At 39.6% G+C, this 21,243-nt stretch overlaps 2 protein-coding genes across 2 annotated transcripts; both read left to right on the top strand.

Moving 5' to 3' along the window:
• The first annotated feature begins 411 nt into the window (after positions 1-411).
• ndufa9a (NADH:ubiquinone oxidoreductase subunit A9a) lies at positions 412-10,941 on the top strand. The gene is made up of 11 exons (XM_084734679.1): positions 412-514; positions 4,611-4,784; positions 5,352-5,449; positions 5,586-5,677; positions 5,818-5,959; positions 6,430-6,532; positions 8,388-8,458; positions 8,892-8,968; positions 9,344-9,439; positions 10,448-10,514; positions 10,667-10,941. The coding sequence occupies exons 1-11, from the start codon at positions 460-462 to the stop codon at positions 10,835-10,837; spliced, it is 1,146 nt and encodes a 381-aa protein (XP_084590805.1). The 5' UTR covers positions 412-459; the 3' UTR covers positions 10,838-10,941.
• Positions 10,942-12,015: 1,074 nt separating this feature from the next.
• Positions 12,016-20,984, top strand: LOC146316160 (putative polypeptide N-acetylgalactosaminyltransferase 8). The gene is made up of 11 exons (XM_084733860.1): positions 12,016-12,427; positions 13,449-13,692; positions 14,182-14,348; positions 14,524-14,707; positions 15,320-15,517; positions 16,076-16,190; positions 16,301-16,486; positions 18,061-18,198; positions 20,316-20,411; positions 20,499-20,666; positions 20,836-20,984. The coding sequence occupies exons 1-11, from the start codon at positions 12,253-12,255 to the stop codon at positions 20,968-20,970; spliced, it is 1,806 nt and encodes a 601-aa protein (XP_084589986.1). The 5' UTR covers positions 12,016-12,252; the 3' UTR covers positions 20,971-20,984.
• The last annotated feature ends 259 nt before the right edge of the window (positions 20,985-21,243 follow it).

Below are 21,243 nucleotides of genomic sequence, written 5' to 3'. Positions count from 1 at the left end.
TTGTCTTTTACTTTAACATCTGCAGTTTTCACTTTTCTCTTTATCATTAAAGATATGTCAGTAGTGTTCCAGCTGCTACATGCTACACTGCATTATCATTACCATTATCATTATTATTATTATTTTATCAATAAAATGTAAATGTATAACCCCCTCCACAGTGATCAAGAGACATATATGTAAGTATGTCCCATTTCAGTGGTAGTTTAGGAACAGACACTGTCAGATAGCAGGAAAAACATGGTACAATCAAATCAAAAATATATATTATGATAACATTATTGAATGGTCGTAACAGTTACATATTCCTTTAGCATAAAAATGTAGATTCTGCGACATTTTCGTACGAAAGCGTGGTGTTTGCATATCTATATTAGCTTTATTTTTGTCTTGCACTTCGCTACAACGAAGTCGAAACTTGGACGTTTTTGGCCCACACGGTCTGCCGTAGACGGAAAGATGGCGGCTGTGGTACTGGTTAGCCGTCCTGCGAGTGTCCTTCCAAGGATTTCAAGTGAGTGATATCAAAACAGTAGGCATTTAATAATGACAAAGACATGTTAGAGTGTAATGTTGTGATTTAATGTCTTTACAGACATGTCAGGCTAACATAGACTCACAGTTTGACCACACATTCGGCTCCAGTGACCTTGCTAACAGGCTCAGCTAGTCACCTGCTAGCAAGGGCTTTAGCTAGCTAGCAGGTAGTTAGCTCACATTTGGACCTTTCTGAATAGTCTAACATTATGAGATAGCTGATTATGTAACCTTGCTGGAGTAGCGTTAAAAATAAATGAAGAATAATGCGTTACGTTTCCACTGTCTGCCTTGACGTGGCGTCTGTTATGGTCACTCGAAACATTTTCTGTTTAACGCCATACAAACAAATGAACGTGAGGATAAGTTGTTATTTTGAAAATATATCACTAGTCTTAGATGTTTGACTGAATGACCTGTTGTTTTACAGTGATAACTAGCGATGTAAGTAACGATGCTGGCAATAATAAGCGTCTGTACAGTGACATTGAGCTAGCGTCACTTCCTATCTGCTACATGTTTTACATCAACTGGTTTGCACTATTCATCCACTCGCTCAATACAAGGATCCTGTTAACAATTTTATCATTCATGAGGAAGCTTATAGCCCTTTTAAGATGCCTTCTTGCTCGTGTGTTCTTGATTTTCATCTTTTCATCTAATTGCAGAGAACATACGTTTCTCCTGTCATTGAATTAACGTATTACTAGGCCCACTTTTATTGTGGTGACCAAGTGGCAGATACAAACACAAAACATAAAGCTTTTCAAACTGTACACCTTCACTGTCAAAAATACAAAAGTGCTTCCAAAAAACTCCACATTGTAGACTTCTTGCATGCGTCTAAAAGTGTCATCTTATTATTCTTATCCTATTATTTAGATGTCATATGAGCAGAAATGTTTATTTCCGGTCGATAGAAGTAGTTCATTTTAAATTATTTATCTGGCCGTACTGATCATTCTGTTGGCATCCCTAAAGAATTTTTAATATAATAGTGACATACTACACCACCACAGTAAAATACTCAGTGTCACATTGTCTGAGTGATTTATCTGCAGTTTTAGAGAACTGTTGATTCAACTATGGTGTTTTTGAGGCTGTAGTTTGTGGAGATGTTGAGTTGTATTGTGTTACAGTGGAAGGTGTTTCTAATATCTGTCCACCCCTTGTATATCAACAAGGTTAATACATTAAGTTAAAAACACTTCTCACTATAATGCTATGCCATTCAAGAGCACCACAAACTTCTTTAAAACAGGGCTGCAGCTATATTTTTTAGTATTAAGTAATCTGTCAGTCATTCTGATGATTAATTAAATAATCAAATGAGAAAATATTACATGCTTTGCAATTTTTTCATGTTGGTGTTTCCTGCAGCCATTACTGCCTTTACTTTAGAACTTAAGTAAAAAGTACTAAGTAAGGTACTGCAGTAAAAGTAAAGTTACCTTGCTTTCTTTAGTATTTTTACAGTACATGCAGGATTTTTACTTGTAATTAAGTATTTGTATAATGTGGGTTATGTTTTTACACTGCTGAAAAAAATAAGGTAACACTTAAAACACACATCGGATCTTGATGAAAAATATATTCAACTTGAAAGTCTTTAGTGATGGATTGATGTCATCATTGTGTATTTTGTTGCAAACAAAATGACGTAAGAACGGTCAGAGAAAACCAAAATCATTAACCCATTGAGGTCTGGATTCAAAATCATACCAAAAATCAAAGCGAAAAATTGAAACCACAGGTTGATCCAACTTGCATGAATTTCATCATGACAACTCATAGTGTGTCTTTGTAGTGTGTGTGTGGCCCCCACATACCTGTATGCACTCCCGACAATGTTTTGGCATGCTCCTGATGAGACAACAGATGGTGTCCTGAGGGATCTCCTCCTACACCTGAATCAGTGCATCAAGTGAGCTCCTGGACAGTCTGTGGCACTACTTGGCAGCGTCGGATGTACCAATAACATCCCAGAGGTTCTCAACTGGATTAAGGTCTGAGCAAGTGGTCATGCTGGATGATGTTGCAGGCAGCATAACATTCACCATGGCATCTCCAGACTCTTTCACGTCTGTCACATGTGCTCATTGTGAACCTGTTCTCATCTGTGAAGAGAACAGGGCTGGGCTCTGACCATAGGTCCCACTAGAGCATGTTGGGCTTTCATGCAACCCTCGTGAAGTCTGTTTCTGACAGATTGGTCAGAAACATGCACATAAGTAGCCCACTGGAGGTCATTGTGTAGGGCTCTGCCAGTGTTCCTTCTGTTCCTCCTCGCACAAAGGAGCTGATACCAGTCCTGCTGTTGGGTTGTTGCCCTTCTACGGCCCTCTCCAGCTCTCCTCGTGTAATGGCCAGTCTCCTGGTATCTCCTCACTGCAGAGCAATAATCAATGTTTCTGCATACTCTCTGTTTGACTGAGTGAATTTTTTTTTAATGGCAGCTTGCCATTAAAAACATTGGCCACCACGAAATGATTTTCTATTTTTGGAGCTGTGCACCTCCTGTAGTTATGTCTAGAAGGGAACCCTTTATTTGCCAAAGTCATGACATTTTTACCCATTATTTCTTGTAAAATAATCAAACTTACACAATTTTTCATGGGTCTGGGGTTCCTTTCTAGACATGACCCTGTCTCTGTCAAAGTCATGACAGCAGACCTGTCTGTGAACAGCATGATGATAAACTCTGCAGTGTTTCCCACACAGACCCATGCACATTGGTGAACACCCATGTGCATTTTGTGATCAGTTTTGGCTTTTTTTTTAATCAGTCCAAGAGGATGATGGCATCCATGATTGATTAGTGATCTGTCTGCCCTCCTACCGATCACCTGTTTGCTCTGCTGTGATAAGTTCTGGCAGTTTCTGACAGAGAAACACACCCATAGTCTCCCATGTTTAAAATGTTGAAATTTCACCCAATATCTACTCACCCCTGTGCTGATGTGAGGATGGGTGAAGATCTCCAGTTCACAAAACATTCCCAGAGCTTCAGCGGAAAACAGCGTTGCAGCCAAATTTAGTATGATTGAAGTGAATGGTGACCGGTTTTAAAATGTAAAAAAAAGAATGAACTTCTCTGTTGTCTGAGTCACTTCGAGGTAGCATGTAAACAGATGTGAAGGTATCGCGAGATCTCATATATTTAGTGTTGTGCCACTTGGGCGAGAGCCTGTGTACCCGCTTCAGGCATGTGCACGCAGATCCAGTCTGAGAGGCTACAGTTGACATCTAGGCTAAAAACAGGGTGTAGATGGCGTCTTTTTGGGTCAACTTTTAACGTTGCGGTTTACGGACACTTGGATTACACCGCACGAGCAGTATGGAAACATTTTGTGGGGGGGGGTTTGTGTTCTTTTTTTACATTTTAAAACTGGTCACCATTTACTTCAATTATACTGGATTTGGCTGCAATGCCTTTTTTGCGCTGAAGCTCTGGGAGTGTTTTGTAAACTGGAGATCTTCACCCATCCTCACATCAGCACAGGGGTGAGTAGATATTGAGTGAAATTTCATTTTTGGGTGAACTATCGCCTTAATGTACAGGCCTGCCTATACTGTTATGTAGTAAGATCTGGTGTTGATGTCATTCAGTGGTTTCGATGATTTTACACACACAGAGGAGGAGAGGCACTGCAGCCACATGATAATAAATTATATCAGACCTTAAATGCTAGAGCTTATCAATCCTGTCTCTGATGATTCAGCTCCAGGGTATATTTAATACCAGTTTCAGTACCCATCCCTACGTGCGAAACACAGTGCGCTGTATAGTGGTCCGCATTTAAATAAAGCCTTGAGGCAAATAGTTTGAATTCTTAATAATTTGCTTTTAGGCTTTTTAGTAATGAGTTATTCAAATGAGTAAAGGAATCATTTCAGCCCTGCTATAAAACAGTTTTCATTAAAAATAACAGTATAATCTTCATGAAGGAAGGGATTTACTTTACTTAATTAGTTTTAGGATGGTGTTCCTAATAAAATTGTACATTTCAACTGAGTGTATTTTAACTCTTGATGCTAATAACACACTTTCTGTGTCCCTCTCCCCTCAACAGGTAGCTGCTCCCCTGCAGTACTGTCAGTGGCCTCCGTCACCACAGTTCAGCAGAGGAAGCTGCACCATGCTGTCATCCCCAAAGGGAAAGGAGGACGCTCCTCCTCCAGTGGAATAGCAGCAACGGTGTTTGGTGCCACCGGTTTTCTGGGCCGATATGTGGTCAATAGGCTGGGTGAGTTAAAATGATACTGATGGTAAATACTGCTGCTAAGGTATATGCACACAAATATTTACTTAACATTCAGCAAATATGTATTTTCTTTATAAACTACTGCTTGCAAACATTTAATCCTGCATCCCAGTGTCCTAAATAAGATCTCATCAGAGCTGTAATGTTGTCTGAGATAATGTCAACATTAAGAGGTAGTATCAAAGAAGGGATTAATGTAACTCAAGATATTTCCATACAGTGCTGTCACTATGGTGGTGATGGTTGTTTATGGGTACACAGATACAGTTATATTTTAGAGCCGGTTGCTCAGCGTGACTCTGGATAGTAATTGATGTAGGTGTCCAAAACATGACAGGTATGTAAAGTTAGTGGTTTTGAAACTCAGTGGCTGACATGAAAATTACCTCTGACAAAGCAAACAATCTAGTTTCCAGTACTGTAGTTCATGTAGATGTTGAAATAATGGGTTTGAACTACTTTCTATTTGTAGTTACTTACTGCTCTCAATTTCCAAGTTACTAATTTAAAAACAATCCCTGTATGTTTTTACGTACTGATGATTTGCAGGTCGGATTGGCTCCCAGATCATAGTCCCTCACCGTTGTGATCAGTATGATGTCATGTACCTCAGACCCATGGGTGATCTTGGACAAATCATTTTCATGGTAAGGGCCATACAGACACACAAGCAACTTGCAGAAATGTTGCAATTCTCGTGGATGGTGAAATCTTTAATCTGCATGTACTTATACATTTACAGTCTTAAATGCAAACTGTGGTCTCTGTTCTTTCTCGCTGCAGGAGTGGGATGCCAGGAACAAAGACTCCATCAAACGAGCCCTGGAGCACTCTAATGTTGTCATCAACCTGGTGGGCAGAGAGTGGGAGACAAGGTATAAACAGGACAAATATCTTAAAGCATCTGATATATGTTATGTTATGTTCACATGAAACAGAACATTTACATAGCTGTCGGTTTAGAAATTGTAGGTAAGCTTTCACATGCAAGTATTTTTTCTGTTTTTGTATAAAGGAACTATCGCTTTGAGGACGTCTTCGTGTCCATCCCTCAGCAGATTGCCAAGGCTGCCAGAGAGGCCGGCATCACAAAGTTCGTTCACATGTCTCACCTCAATGCTGACATACGGAGCTCATCCAAATACCTGAGGAACAAGGTACACGGCTGTTGTTTCACCACACACTGCACATCTTATCTTACTCAGTCTAGCTAGTGTATCTCCAGCCTTTTCCAATCTCACTTAAGACCACTATGGTGAAAGAAGAAAAACAGCCTTTGGCCCATCTCTTCTTAGCAATTCTAGACCAATTTCGAACCTCCTGTTTCATAGATAGACCACATAACTGGGTGGGCTTCTCAGGCATTGTTCTTAAGTGGTTCACATCTTACCTTGCATTGTTTACGTGAGGTCCGCTTGTCTCCTAGGCCCATGCTGAAAAACCTTTTCATGCTTTTATCACTAATAGACTTGATTATTGTAATGTCTTCCTGTCCGGTCTACCAAAATAAGCTATCAGTCAGCTGCAACTTGAACAAAATTCAGCTGGTCATGTGCTGACTACGACCAGGAGACCACATAACACCTGTTTTAAAATCGCTGCACTGGCTACCTATGTTCCCCTACAGGCTGTAGGAGAGACAGCCGTGAGAGATGAGTTTCCTGACGCCATCATCATGAAGCCCTCTGAGATATTTGGAAGGGAGGACAGATTCTTCAACCATTACGCAAGTAAGACAGCTGTTTTTTTCATGTGGTAATGTTAGGAAGGCATGGTGGGACCTCAAACTGATGATGGGCAGAGCACATGAGAAACAAAGCATCCACTGCAATGATCCCACCATCTTTGCAAATAAACTCAATACTTTTTTCAGCCATTTTAATCATCAACATATAACAGCTGAACTCCTCCCTATTGAAAATACAAACAGGTCGTTCCAAATAACAACAGAGGTGGTGGCTGTTCTCAGGAAGGTGAGCCCACACAAAGCTAAAGAACTGGACAGATTAGGAGGGAGATTTCTTAAAGACTGTGCTCAACAGCGAGGAGATGTATTCACCAAACCTGTCCACAAGCTCTATTCCATCATTATGGAAAACATCAAAAATAATGCCCATTTCTAGGAAAACCAGAGCCAAAGAAATGTAGGATTTTTGCCCCGTTGTCCTCACTTCCATCATCATTATGGAGAGAGTCATTTGCAACCATCTAGCACTGTCACTCTGAACGTCTAGACCCACTCCAGTTTGCATACAGGGCTAAGAGGGGGGTTGAGGATGCCAGCTTAACACTAATACAGTCAGTGAAGGAACACCTGGATAAGCCAAAAAACTGTACACAGGTATTACTTATGGACTTCTCTGCATTTAACACGAAGAATATAGAAATTTTGTTATTTTGTCTTTTTAATCTGCAGGTAGATTCAGCCATTATCTGCTGGATAAAAGTTTAAGGAACTGATTTTATGTCTGACAGTCTTGTTTTAAGCACGGTAGTCCCCCGCAATTGTATTTTATCACCAGTTTTATTTTCAGTATACATAAATGAAAGTATGTGTCCGACACTAGTACGCAGAAGACATGGCTTTAGTGGCACGCTCCATAAGTGTACAGTCATTAAATGTGTATCTTGACTATATTGTAGAACTAGTAAAGTGGTTTGATGCCAGTCATCTTTTACCGACTGTAACTTAATCAAAAGACGTGTCTACCAGGTAACAAGAATAACCTGTTAAACCCTCTATTTGAACCAATTACAGTTCAGATCCAAGAGGTGGAGCTAGTGAGGTCCTTTAAGTACCTGGGAACTGTTTTGGACCAGTGTCTTACCTTTACAGACCATGTGGAATGTACTTCGAAAAAAAGCACAGCAAAAATTCTTCCTACTGCATAAACTAAGACCAATGCACTTTAAACAGAGTATATCAATCCCTAATTCAAAGTATACTCACTTTTAATATTGTGTCCTGGTTTGAGCATCTAAGTGGTAAAAGCAAGACAAAGCTTTCCAAAGTAGTTAAACCTGGCAGATCAATTACAGGCTGCAAACAAGCCCAACTGTCCTGTCACCGTGGCAGTAGCAAAATTTTAGATGACCACAGCCATCCTCTAAATCACTACTGTCAGCTACAGCCATCAGGGCAAAGTTACCGAGTCCCCTGTGCAAAGAAAAACATCTACAGAAAATCGTTTATTCCTGTTCCCATAAAATATCTTAATCAGGCACCTTTTATAGTCAGCCCACTACCTCAACACACAGTACTTTACATGTGTTTACTGTTTCTCCTCATCTCAGCTCAATCCATGAAGCACCTGGTGCTCTTTTTAAAGTAGCTTCTATTGTGCTTATATTTAAGTGTTTTTCAGTGTATTTTGTTTGGATGTGATATGTTGTGTTTTTAATGGACCTGCCTTTTTACTGTTCTTGTAAACAAAGACAAAGTTCTGCCATTTGCTGGCAAATAATAGACAGTAGTGTTCATAGACTGGATGCTGATATGTCAGTGTCTGAGTGATGGAAGTCTGACTCAACATATACTTGTTCTCGCCAGTGATAATTTAATGTGTGCCTTTATTTCTTTTTCAGACATGCGCTGGTTTGGCAATGCTATTCCACTCATTGCCATGGGGAAGAAGACTGTGAAGCAGCCTGTGCATGTAAGCTTATTGAAAGGATTTTAATATTTTCCCTTTTAATGAATTCAGACATCATGAAATAATTTCTCAAATTTTAATGGGAGTATGGCTGGTAGCAACTTTCCATCGATTTGTGTGCTTGTTTACAATGAAGCCATCCTTACTAGTACAGTTTACACTGGTATTTTAGAAACAGGAATGATCAAAGACTTGCGTACCTTAGACTCATCATTCAGTTTTGTGGCACCACCCAAGTTATATTGGTTATGAGCCCTCTTACAATCACAGTGTACTTTCAAACAAAATGATTGTCTGGTTAACTTTTACAATATTTACAATATTTAATCTTGTCCTGTATTGTCTGAAGGAAAAATGTGCACCTCACAGAATCACTCAGCTCACTGAATGTGCCTATGAAATTATCCCAAGTAAACTGTTTTCTTTTCTCCATCAGGTGGTGGATGTGGCCAAGGCCATTATCAACGCGGTCAGAGACCCTGATGCTAATGGGAAGACATATGCTTTGGTTGGGTAGGTGGTCAAAAACTGTGTCCAGGAGTTCAGCAAATATTGAAATTTGACAACAGTTTGGATACAAAGCACAAATAATTTAGTTCTAGTTTTATAGCTAAGACTGTGAAAGTCATTTTGATTGATGAGTATCCTAAATTGTGTTGAGTATGACCAAGTACTCTGATGATAAAGCATGCCTTAGTAACGTCCTTACAGTTTATGTCCATAAAAAAAAAAACTTGTGTTTTGAAGTTAATGTACAAGACTATGTGTGTATGGGCATCTTGTGCCAGCATATGTTGATCTGTGGTTCACACCCTTGTTGTGAGCACAGATTCACATGAGGACTCTGCTTCACAATTTGTTTTCTTCCTGTTTTCTCTCGCTGTCTAGTCCCAACCGTTACCTCCTTCATGACCTGGTAGAATACATCTACGCAGTGGCACACAGACCTTTTGTGCCCTACCCTTTGCCCCGGCCACTCTATCAGTAAGTGATTTTTACACATTCAAGCATTACAGCTCGAGCATGAAACCATACTTAAGGTGTGTCTCTAAACAAAGAAGATGGTTAAAAATTGCCTTGCTTACAGTCATGTGTGCTATAAACATGACATACATGAGCAGATTCCACCTGTGGAGCTTCTCTCCTAAGGCTGCTGCAGGTCTGCAGCTGCTGTCATTTGTCACCTGCCCTGCAGGCTCTCTGCTCCTTCACACGGTGAATTTCCAGCTAAACCAGAGTTGGTGATTGTTTGACCAGTGGAAAGATGAACTAAGACATTTTTGGAGAGTGGTATTTTGTTTCTGTTGTGTTTAAATGAAGCTGAAGATACTGATGTTTTGTAAAAGTCTGAGGAGTATGGTAAGAACAATGTATTAGCTGTCTGTGATTGAACAAAATGCATCTTACTCATTAGAAAAAAATCCATAATGTTGTCAGACATTTATAACAACAATCTGAGCCTGTCACAGGCAAAAACAAGCAAGCATCACCTGCTAAGCACACTCCACCGTGTGCTGTGGCTGGCAGCACGTCACCTATGTCCTGTTTCTTCTCTGCTTTCATCACAGTTGGTTTTGTGGTTTGTGGTGATTTTGAGACTACCGTTGGAAAGTTTACAGACTATCATGCTGTTTCAGTGCTCTTTGTGCAGTGATGCACCTATAAAAACACAAGCACTGACACTTGTTTACCAACCACTTATTTCACCTGCTCTCATCACTTAACCACAGTGTGATGAGAATTTTTTAAATAAGTGCTACAGCTAACATAAAAATATATATTCATGATTACCCTTAACTCTTCACTGAAAAGTTCTCCCTGTGTCTTTCTGTAAGTTTCTATCCGTTTTATCTTGTAACTATAAATTACACTGACTGACATAAGAAAAAAAACAAGTGCTCAACTAGAAGAGTCTAGACTATCAGGGCACGACCCTAGTTATGTACCATTGCACAGTGAGGTGATAGCTACTGTTCTGTTTTTTCACTTCAGCCTTGCTGCTCAGATTTTCGGGATGAACCCATTTGAGCCCTGGACAACCCCAGACAAAGTTGAAAGGGTAAGAAAAACATTATTTTGGTATAACTTTAAACTTGCAAATTGTACCACCTACTGAGGAGCCTCTACAGCCAACACTCTGCAGGAATGTGCTTTTTTTCCCAAATAACCAGTACTTAAATTGTTATTCTGTGCTGCGATTTTACTTTCCAGTTTCACACAACAGACATGAAGTACCCAGGGCTTCCTGGTCTGGAGGATCTTGGTATCACTCCTTCCACTGTAGAACAAAAGGCTATTGAGATTTTGCGTCGCCACCGCCGGTTCCGTTACCAGGAGACTGAACTGGATGAGACAAAGCCTGCCAAGACTGTCAACTATTAAACTACTCAACAATTTCCCAACATCACCTGGGCAGCCACAGGATGTGAGCCTCTCACTGCTCTTTAACTATATTGTGTACATAAATAAAAAAGGATCCTCTAACAGTTTTCTTGTTTTGAGTGTTTTTTTGTTTGTTTGTTTTTTTTCATTATTAAAGACATTACAATTATAGTGTCTCTTGAGACATTCAACCTGTGGGACTTTTACATGTCATTGTTTTACTACCTTTGAATATTAATCAGCACAGACACCTGAGACAATACAAAACTCTGCTGCAGTGTGCAGGAAAACTGACACTTGGGAGGAAATTAATTTTCCATCAGAGCAACAGCAAACCTTAAAACAATAGTGCTCTGACTGAGATTACAGAATGGAAATAATATTTCTGACTTCCCCCTGATGATCAGTCTAGATTTGTCACCAGTTATTTATTTCATATATTAAATATTCTGGCAGTAAAAAGAGACCATGGCTATAGGCAGGAAGTGGTTGAAGTGTGCAGTCTTTGAAAACATAATAATATTGTTTTGTGTCTATAATTAGCAGACCCGCAGGTTTAACAGAGGGTCTTTAAAGAGGATTTATTTTGCATCAGGTCAACAGCAAACTTAAAATAACAGTGTTAATGTCCTGGTGGGGAGAAGTTAAGATTCAAATGTGTAAAATTTTAAAATGCAACCATTATTACAAAAAACAACAGAGCCTAAGCAACTGAGGATAAAGAAAAATGGAAATGTTCAGATGTGTAAAGCTAAAAGACCCCTAATTATGCCCAGAAGAAAACTCACAAACATATAAACCTAAAATACAAAAAGAGAGAGAGCCAAGAAACAAAAGTAAAAACCCAAATTATAAGAAAAAAAATACAGAATAACAGAAAATAAAAGTTGAACAGGATCATAATGTTAACTATAATATGTGTACACTAAATAATGATATAATAAAAGCCACTGTTGTTGTTAGCACTGAATGCTAAAGATATTCATAAATTTGGACCCTAAACCTTTTTGACTGTAACATCCACTGTGATTTATTGCTGTAAAACAAAGCTTGCTCGCACCAGAGCGGGGCTGAATAGCTTTATAGGTACAGTAAACTCTGAAGTGTACTTTGAAACCTCCAATATATTGTTGGGTAGATAACAATATAAATTTCCGCCTCTCAACACTCAAGTCAGTAAGATACTAATAGGTCGTACGTGAGTATAGTTTCCTTTAAAGGCGTTGCATTGACTGTTTTAACTGGACACTAACTGTAAACTGAAAGACTCAACTGAAATAGTTATTTAAGGTATGAAAGGTAGGAAATGTTATCTTTAAGATAAGACGACCTTTATTGTGCAGCCTGAGCAGCAAAGTGTGGAGTTGTAGGCGCAGAGGACAGAATGACATTGATGTGATATGTGAGAAACCACAATGAAGGCATATTTGCGAAGAGCTGGAATAATTGCACCTTTTCTAATTTTTGTTTACATCATCACCTACATGACTGTGAGTTGGAGAGCGGGCAAATCTTTTCCAGAGGGATTCACAGATCAAGAGGCTGTGAGGATAAAACTGGACAGAATTGAAGAGACCCTTAGCAAGCTGGGTGAGTACGCTTTGTGATTTTATTTTAGTAAACCTATTAATAATGATGTACAAGTTATTGAAGTCCACAAGCACAAGCAAGATTCATGTAGTTGAGAGAGTTTGCTGAGTTAAATTCAGTTAATTGCAACTAAATCACCCTAATTGTTTTTAACAAATTTTACATCTTTGCCATCTAGTTTTTGCAACCAAATGTGGCACCCTATTACGAAATTTTAGTTCACAGTAGAGCTTTGATTTAACAGTTTGATGAGAATCTCATGTCTGGTTCAGAGCGGCTTCATTTACACCAGCACTCAGATTATTATTGATAATCTCTGTAGGCCTTCTTTGGTATGAAAGTTAACATCCTTGAGTCAAGTAGTTCCCACTACAGTTCGTTACATAATGCTTAAGGCAGAATATATGTTGGTTGCCGTTTGTAAGCGAAGCAATCAAAGTTGGCCCCTCCTCTTTGGCTCAACAAACAAGAGAGATAGAGTGCCACAGAGTAAAAGATTATCTTCCGATTGTGTCACAGCGACTATATTCCATACCATAAGTAAACATGGCCACACCTCTGTATAACTTTGATTTTATGTGAATGCAGTCAAGGGGAACCTTCAACCTGTCTGTGTCCTCATGCTGCTCTCTGCCTGTGTTTGTTGTGTATGTTTGTAGCTCTCTCTGCAGCAGAAATCAGAGCAGAGAGACAGAGACAGTGATTTAACCATTGGTCGCTACGTTTTATTTCACTGTTACTGGCTGGGGCCTCCACACCACTGACCAAAGGCCAAGTTCAAAAGTCAAATTGGCAAAAAACTTTGCTCTACTTTCCACCACACCTTGGGTATGTAGGTCTGTACTGGAAAAGGACAGAAAACTAGGTGGCAAGATGTTGTATACTACATTTGATTTAGCAGAGAAAAAGCAATTAGAATAACATGAAGTTTCTCTGAGTTAAAAGAACAGTAAAATAGAAAGACGCTTTTCATAATTAACATGTTAACCTGTCTATTTTTTCTGAACACGATCCACCAAAGCAAAACTGATAGAAGTATCAGGTCAGAAGAGCAATGAATTTGTTCCGAGCATGGATAAAGAAAAAGATAAGATCGTGGTTCCAAAGTTATATCCAGACTCCTTCCTGTTTGCCAAGTGGGGCGATAACCTGCCAGAAAAGGACCAGAAAGAGGCTGAAGCTCTGTTTCAGATTTATGGATACAATGTCTTCCTGAGTAACCAGTTGCCACTCGACAGGAAGCTTCCAGATACAAGAGACAGCAGGTAACATTCGTTCGTATGGATTCTAACTATTTTTAAAAGGGAATTGATCATTTTGTGCTCTGCCCTTCGCTATAAGGATGGGCACAGTCATCGAACTCCAACTTCTGGGTCGTACTATTAACAACTACCAGTCTGAATACCACATGGCAAGATAACTGTCACATAATGGCACCCTTCATTCAGAACAAATCACAGAATCACCATCAATACTGCACAGAACAGGTCTAATAAAGATCTAATTTCACTGTGTATGCTTTCATACACTTTTTTCAGTCAGTTCATACTCTTTGTTTTGTCCCCTTCTGTTGTCAGGCCAGGTTGTACAATTGCTCACAACACCATACAGTACATCATACAGTGTGGAAAACATCTGGACAACACACGCTACATGATATAACATCCTTTCAGTCGTTCTCTCTGCAGTTCTCTTCAGCCTGAGCGCCAAAAGGCTGGAAAATTAACCAGGTTGCCACCTCTCGCACTATTTAGATGTCTGACGAAGACTTATCCCCGGGATCTGCCAACCATCAGCGTGGTACTGATCTACATAAACGAGGCTCTGTCTGTCATTCAAAGGGCAATACGAAGTATCATCACCCACACTCCAGGGCATCTGCTGAAGGAAATCATTCTGGTGGATGACTACAGCACTTACAGTAAGTTTAACTGTGCACTTATATGCCATGTTCCTCTCATTTGTCTCAGTTTTCTGGTCTACATCAACCAGTAACGCTTCGCATCAGATCGCTCACTGCTACACAGAGTTTACCTCGCAGCTGTGGTTATCTGTACTCCTTTATTTATAGATTTGACTGTGGACTACATTTTCAGATGACCTTGGAAAACCGTTACAAGACTACATACGCCAGATTCACAAAGACAGGCCTGGACTCATAAAGAAAGTACGGCATCAGCAACAAATGGGCTTGTCCCAGTCCCGGATCTCAGGTTGGGAGCATGCCACAGCTGATGTTGTGGCCATTTTGGATGCCCATATTGAAGCCACAGAAGGATGGTATGTACAAATAATATTTCAGGGAAACAATGAGTAAATTAGCCTTTGTGAAGTGAAATTCATTCACTACTTCCTGTTATGATCTGACATTAATACTATTAAACAAGCGCAAATGCACAATAGCTGTGACCAGGACACAACGGTAAATGGCAAACCATCACCAATGAAGACTTAATTCTCCTCAATCCAATAACTCCCACAAGTGCCTGAAATAAACAGACAATAAGTTACTCTGGGCTAAAGTATTTTGGTGGGTTTATCTTGCAACACTGAAATACTCAGACCAGTGATGCATCCCACAAGAGTCTACGACAACTTTTCCACTGAAGTTTCTGAATTAATTTAAAGGTTATGCACCTTATTGAAGAGGCCACTCCCATTGCCAAGCCACCTTAAGCAAGCTGGCATGCAATCAAACACACACTCACACTCTTGACTCCTATGCCAAATTTTAACTTCCTAGTGTGGAAACTGTGGCTGCCAGAGCCTGGGGAATTTTGGTGGGCTGAGTGAATAGCTTATAGAACTGCTGGTTGCAGATAAAAATGATGAATTTCACCACCACCTCCTCCTCCTCCTCCTCATTCTGCTTCATTTTGGTGTCCTTTCCAGGGCAGAGCCTCTGCTGGCCAGGATCAAAGCCGACCGGACAGTGGTAGTGTCTCCCGTGTTTGATAAGGTTCATTTTGATGACCTACATGTTGAAAGATACATCTCATTTGCCCATGGCTTTGACTGGGCTTTGTGGTGCATGTACGAGTCCTTCAGCCCAGCGTGGCTGAAGAAGGCAGATGAATCGCAGCCTGGGAAGTATGTGGAACAAGCAATGTTTTATTCAGCCAGATCACTGTGACTGGAATGATTGAGTCAGACCCTCAGCTAGAAAAGTTCAAGTGTTTTCCTCAGGGATTGGTCGGTTTGATTTCAATGCTAAAATTTTACTTTGGACGCTTACACAAAGGAGTAGTCAGACTATTCTATGAGGCACTTGGATTTGCACATTTGCACACATTTTAGATGTGTCTTTGTCTTATTTCTATGTAAGAAAAAAAGCATACTGCTTCACTTTCCAAACAGTAAAATGTCTAAGGTGTTTCACAATATAACAGACAATAAAAGTGCAAACTGCACAAATAGTATGTGTTGTTGCACCACATTGATCAAAGACTGTGCCAAACTTATTTAAAACTTAAGGATCAAGGAATTTCATAGGCTTTAAATCTGTCTGCATGTCACTTATGGGGCATTTTCTCTGTAAGATTTCTAGCAAAATAACACACATGGGATAAGACAAACACATGTAACATTTTTTAAGCAGCGCAAATGTTGCGACATCACTAGTAGCATTGTTATGTTTCTTTCGGACAGGAGTCCCTCTGTTATGGGAATCTTTGCAGCAGACAGACGCTTCCTTGGAGAAATCGGTGGGCTTGATGGTGGAATGACAGTTTACGGAGGAGAAAATGTTGAACTTGGGATTCGAGTGAGTAGCCAAATCTGTTAAGTAATAAGAATTTAACATGGTGCAGAATCTGAAATCATTAAAGGCTGAAGATTTGCAGAATCACTAATGACTGTGTCTTGACTGCTCAGGTGTGGCTGTGTGGAGGAAGTGTAGAGGTTGTGCCTTGCTCCAGGATAGCTCACATTGAGAGGGCACATAAACCATATGCACCTGATCTCAACCCTTCCATGAGGAGAAATGCCTTGAGAGTTGCAGAAATCTGGTTGGATGATTACAAGAAGAACGTGTTCATTGCCTGGGACCTTCCTCTTAAGGTTGACACAATGATTTATGTTCCCAAGATTATTTTCACTTTTCATGCACAGAACTGCTACAGAAGCCATCTCAGTTAGTGACAGACTACATTAATGAAATGTTCATGAAAGTGTCATGAAAGTGTCTATAACGTTAATGTGCATCACACGAATCACATCTCAACTGGTTCAAACTACTTTTTAGGTCTGACAGGAATAATGTGAATTTTAAGGGACAGTTCTCAAAATCAAAAATACATATTTTTCCTCTTGCTTGTAGTGCTGTTTATCCATCCAGATTGTTTTGGTGTGGGTTGCAGAGTTTTGGAGATATCAGCCTTTCAAAAGCAATGTTTTCAGAAATTATGACCCCTTTACTAAAGATGATTCAGACCTTGTTGTGAGCAGCTTCAACGTGAAACTGCTCACCACAGGATCTGTGGATTATCTTGAGAAAAACAGGTCATAATTCCTGGAAAGAGACATTGGTTTTTCAGTTTTTCAAAAAAAAAAAATTGTTTGTTTTTTGGCACTCTTAGCATCACAAGCCGAGTTCCATTTAGTTCCATTCTATTCGAGAGAAGGTACACATCTTTATGTCTAATGCCTTCAGGTCACTAGCTGATTTGAACACAAACATATTTCCTGGAGCATCACATTTTACTAGCTGGTACATTTCTATCCCTGTTAGCTCTTCGCTTTATCCCCTTGTTTTACTGTATTCAGTGGTTGTCTGTTTTCTCCCAGAAAACATACTTATAATTTGCAAAATAGTTGTTTTAAATATCATACACACATCTTCCTCACCACCCTCTGCTAGTATTCATTATAATTTGCCACCAATCCAGTTGTCACATTGGTGAAAAAAGTATCAAAATAGACTCCTCTTAAATTAAACAATACCCCGCTTCTTTCCATCCATGTGCTCATTGTATTTGAAACCCCAAATATGGCTTAATACTTAAATGGAGCTAGCTCATCGATACCCTTCACTGCTGCAGTAGTAACAGGCCTTTTTCACAGCAGACATTTAGGAAAAGTACAGGTGAAAATAATAAAATGAATGATGGCTGAGTTCCATTTAGCTGCTTGAGCTTCAGGGTCTCTGTCATGACTTACTGGGACACTTGAATAGAACAGAGCCAGTGTTAATGTTAATAGTAACAATGGTAAAATGTGTGCTGTGAAAAAGGCCTAATGAAAGCAATAAAAATACACACTGCATCATTTTTAACAACACTGTGTCTCTATGTCCCTGGTTTTAGGTTAAAGTGTCATTTTAACAAGAATCACATTAAAAGTTGCCATTAGAGCCAGTGTTTCCTCATGTATTTCTTCAGCTTTACACAATAAATATCAGCACTGTTGGGCAGAAACCTCATATTTACAAAAGGTTTTAAACAGAGTTTGAATGCTGCAACTGTCTAACACTTTCTAAGGGTTAAATATCTGTAAACCCACAGACAAATATCAAGGATGACCAACAGCATTGATTTATGAAAAAAAGTCAAAATATTGAGATATGAGGTTTTTGCGCCCAACAGCAATGATATATATGTTTGCATTGTTCATTCAGTTTCTGATATGATACACAGAATCATGGAATTGATATTGGTGATGTGTCCGAGAGGAAGAGGCTGAGAGAAGAGCTGAAATGTAAACCTTTCAAGTGGTACCTGGACAATGTTTATCCAAGTCTGGACACATTGGATACCCTCTTGGCATACGGTGTGGTAAGACGCATTTTCAGTCATTCATTTTGTACGGTGGCCGACAAGTGCAAACGCGCTGCATATACAGACAGGTGCTGCAAATACAGAAACGCGCTGCATATAAGAAAACAGATGCAAAAGGAAAACGCTGCAAATACAGAAACGCGCTGCATAAACAGAAACGTGCTGCAAATACAGAAACGCGCTGCATATAGGAAAACAGATGCAAAACGAAATCGCTGCAAATACAGAAACGCGCTGCATATAAGAAAACAGATGCAAAACGAAAATGCTGCAAATACAGAAACGCGCTGCAAATGAGAAAACAAATGCAAAAAGAAAACGCCGCATATACAGAAACGCGCTGCAAATGAGAAAACAAATGCAAAACGAAAACGCCGCATATACAGTCACACAACGGAAGTGCTCCAGGCCTCTAGGGGCAGTGCTGAGCTTTCCCCCGAGAGACAGACAACGGACGAATCAACCTGCGGAGGAGAGGAATAGGCCTACGTGAGAAGTAGAAAGTTATTGGTGAGAGGAAAATTGGAGGCGGGAGAGGCAAAAAATCAGAAAATGTAAATCCGACAAACAAACAAAAATGTAAAAATGTAAATCAGCTGCACTTTCATAATACAGTAAAAGATGAGGGCCACATGTGGAAAAAAGAAAGAAAGAAAGAAAAAGAAAAAAAACCCCGTGCTTTTTCATGTAGCCTCTCCCACCTCCAATTTTCCTCTCACCAATAACTTTCTACTTCTCACATAGGCCTATTTTTTTTTTTTTTTTTAGTTTAAAAAACAGTTACGGGATGTTTATTCTTCATAATTACGTTTCCCCTTTCGGGATTTTTTTTTTATTTTATTTTATTATTTTTTTAAACAAACTTTATTGTCATGTTGAAGACATACAAAGAAACATGACATTATATAAGCAACATGACAACACTCATACATAAAACAACAGTAAAGTACAGGGAGTGCATAATACATAACAGACAGTAAGGATTTTATCTAGCAATATGTGCCATAATATTTTCACGTTGGCCTATTCCTCTCCTCCGCAGGTTGATTCGTCCGTTGTCTGTCTCTCGGGGGAAAGCTCAGCACTGCCCCTAGAGGCCTGGAGCACTTCCGTTGTGTGACTGTATATGCGGCGTTTTCGTTTTGCATTTGTTTTCTCATTTGCAGCGCGTTTCTGTATATGCGGCGTTTTCTTTTTGCATTTGTTTTCTCATTTGCAGCGCGTTTCTGTATTTGCAGCATTTTCGTTTTGCATCTGTTTTCTTATATGCAGCGCGTTTCTGTATTTGCAGCGATTTCGTTTTGCATCTGTTTTCCTATATGCAGCACGTTTCTGTATTTGCAGCACGTTTCTGTTTATGCAGCGCGTTTCTGTATTTGCAGCGTTTTCCTTTTACATCTGTTTTCTTATATGCAGCGCGTTTCTGTATTTGCAACGCCTGTCTGTATATGCAGCGCGTTTGCACTTGTCGGCCACCGTAATTTTCTGATGTAACAGTCCATATTTTATGAGTGTTACATGTGTGAGCCTGAAATATTTACACAGTCAACTCAAGACTTCATGTAACGAATTCTGTCTTCAATGACGACACTAAATGTAGCAATAAAATGTTGCAACGAAGTCCTGAAAATATGTCCATGGTGAAGCTGTGATTGAACACTAAATTTTATAGAGATATAAAACACAGTCAATGAATGTTCAAAGCAAATAAATACCTTTCTTAAAGGGATAGTTCACCCCAAAATGAAAATTCAGTCATTATTCTCAGTCAGAATCTCCCAGACAATGGAAGTTAATGCTGATATAAAACATAAAATGCCTCCATACTGCTCGTCTGGTGTCTCCCAAAGCCTCGACATGTCAGACTGACAAGAAAAATGTTATTTACACTGTCTTTTTAGCCTGAATCTTCACTATAGATTCTTAGCTTGGCACCACGTTCACATGAACATGCACACTGAGGATGCAGGATGGAGGCATTTTATGTTTCTTTCCAGCAGTGTCTTGTGAGCTAACAAAATAAACCCAACCCCCAATCGGCATTTTCAATTTTCAATTTTTCAATTTTCATTTCTGGGTGAACTATCCCTTTAACATGACACTCACCTGTACAGCTGCAGAACAGCATTTTTAGGAGTTATTGTGTGGACCAAGGACCTGTTCCAGGAAACATCCCCATGCTGCATGAATGCCACTACCAGCAGCCACAGGTAATCTATGAAGACAGACTGAGACCATGATACTGAAATGATACTAATAAAACATCATTTTAAACCAAAACATATTCTTTTCACTAGCACTGCTACTACACCACAGAAGGTGAAATCATCATTGGGGTGATTAAATCTCACAAATATAACACCAACCGCTGCCTGGTTGACCCTGGTTCTGGCAGCACTCCCACTCTGCAGGAGTGTTTGGTGGCTAAAGTAACCCGACTACACATGTACTGGGACTTCAAACAAGTAAGACTGCATACAATCATGGTAGCATTTTGTCCACAGTACAGTGTATTTTCAGATATCCACATTAGGAAGCGCCATACTCATAACTATTCAAATCCTAGACATATGCCATTTAAAATATGCTACTGTCTCATAAGTTTTTTTTCTTCTCTTGATTAAACTTTTGCAGGGCCAAGCGATCAAAAACAGAGCGACAAACAGATGTCTTGAGGTCGCTCAGGGAGAAAACTATTACTATGAGCTCGTCATTCAGCAGTGCACTGGTCAGAGGTGGAATATTGAACATGTCATCACAAGTTTTTAAGTTTAGATCTTAAACTGCATCCACTGTGTATGGTGTATGTATGAGGGTAATAACAAACTGGATCTTAATTACACTTTTTACTGATTCAAGCAAAATGTTGATCAGTGATCTAAAGTGCCGAGCTGGAAGTGAAGGCCCTTCAAAATATTTCAGTGTCAGGGCTCACACACTTTCCCACAGATGAACTCTGCATACAGCTCAAAGACAAAGCAAGGAGGAGATCAGAACTACAAGTTCAAATTACCACAACAGACTTCAAATCATATCTTAGTG

This window comes from Lutjanus erythropterus, chromosome 13 (assembly GCF_056507025.1).
Source record: "Lutjanus erythropterus isolate fLutEry1 chromosome 13, fLutEry1.hap2, whole genome shotgun sequence".
NCBI lineage: Eukaryota > Metazoa > Chordata > Actinopteri > Lutjaniformes > Lutjanidae > Lutjanus > Lutjanus erythropterus.
This window is presented reverse-complemented; position numbering and strand designations above follow the sequence as displayed.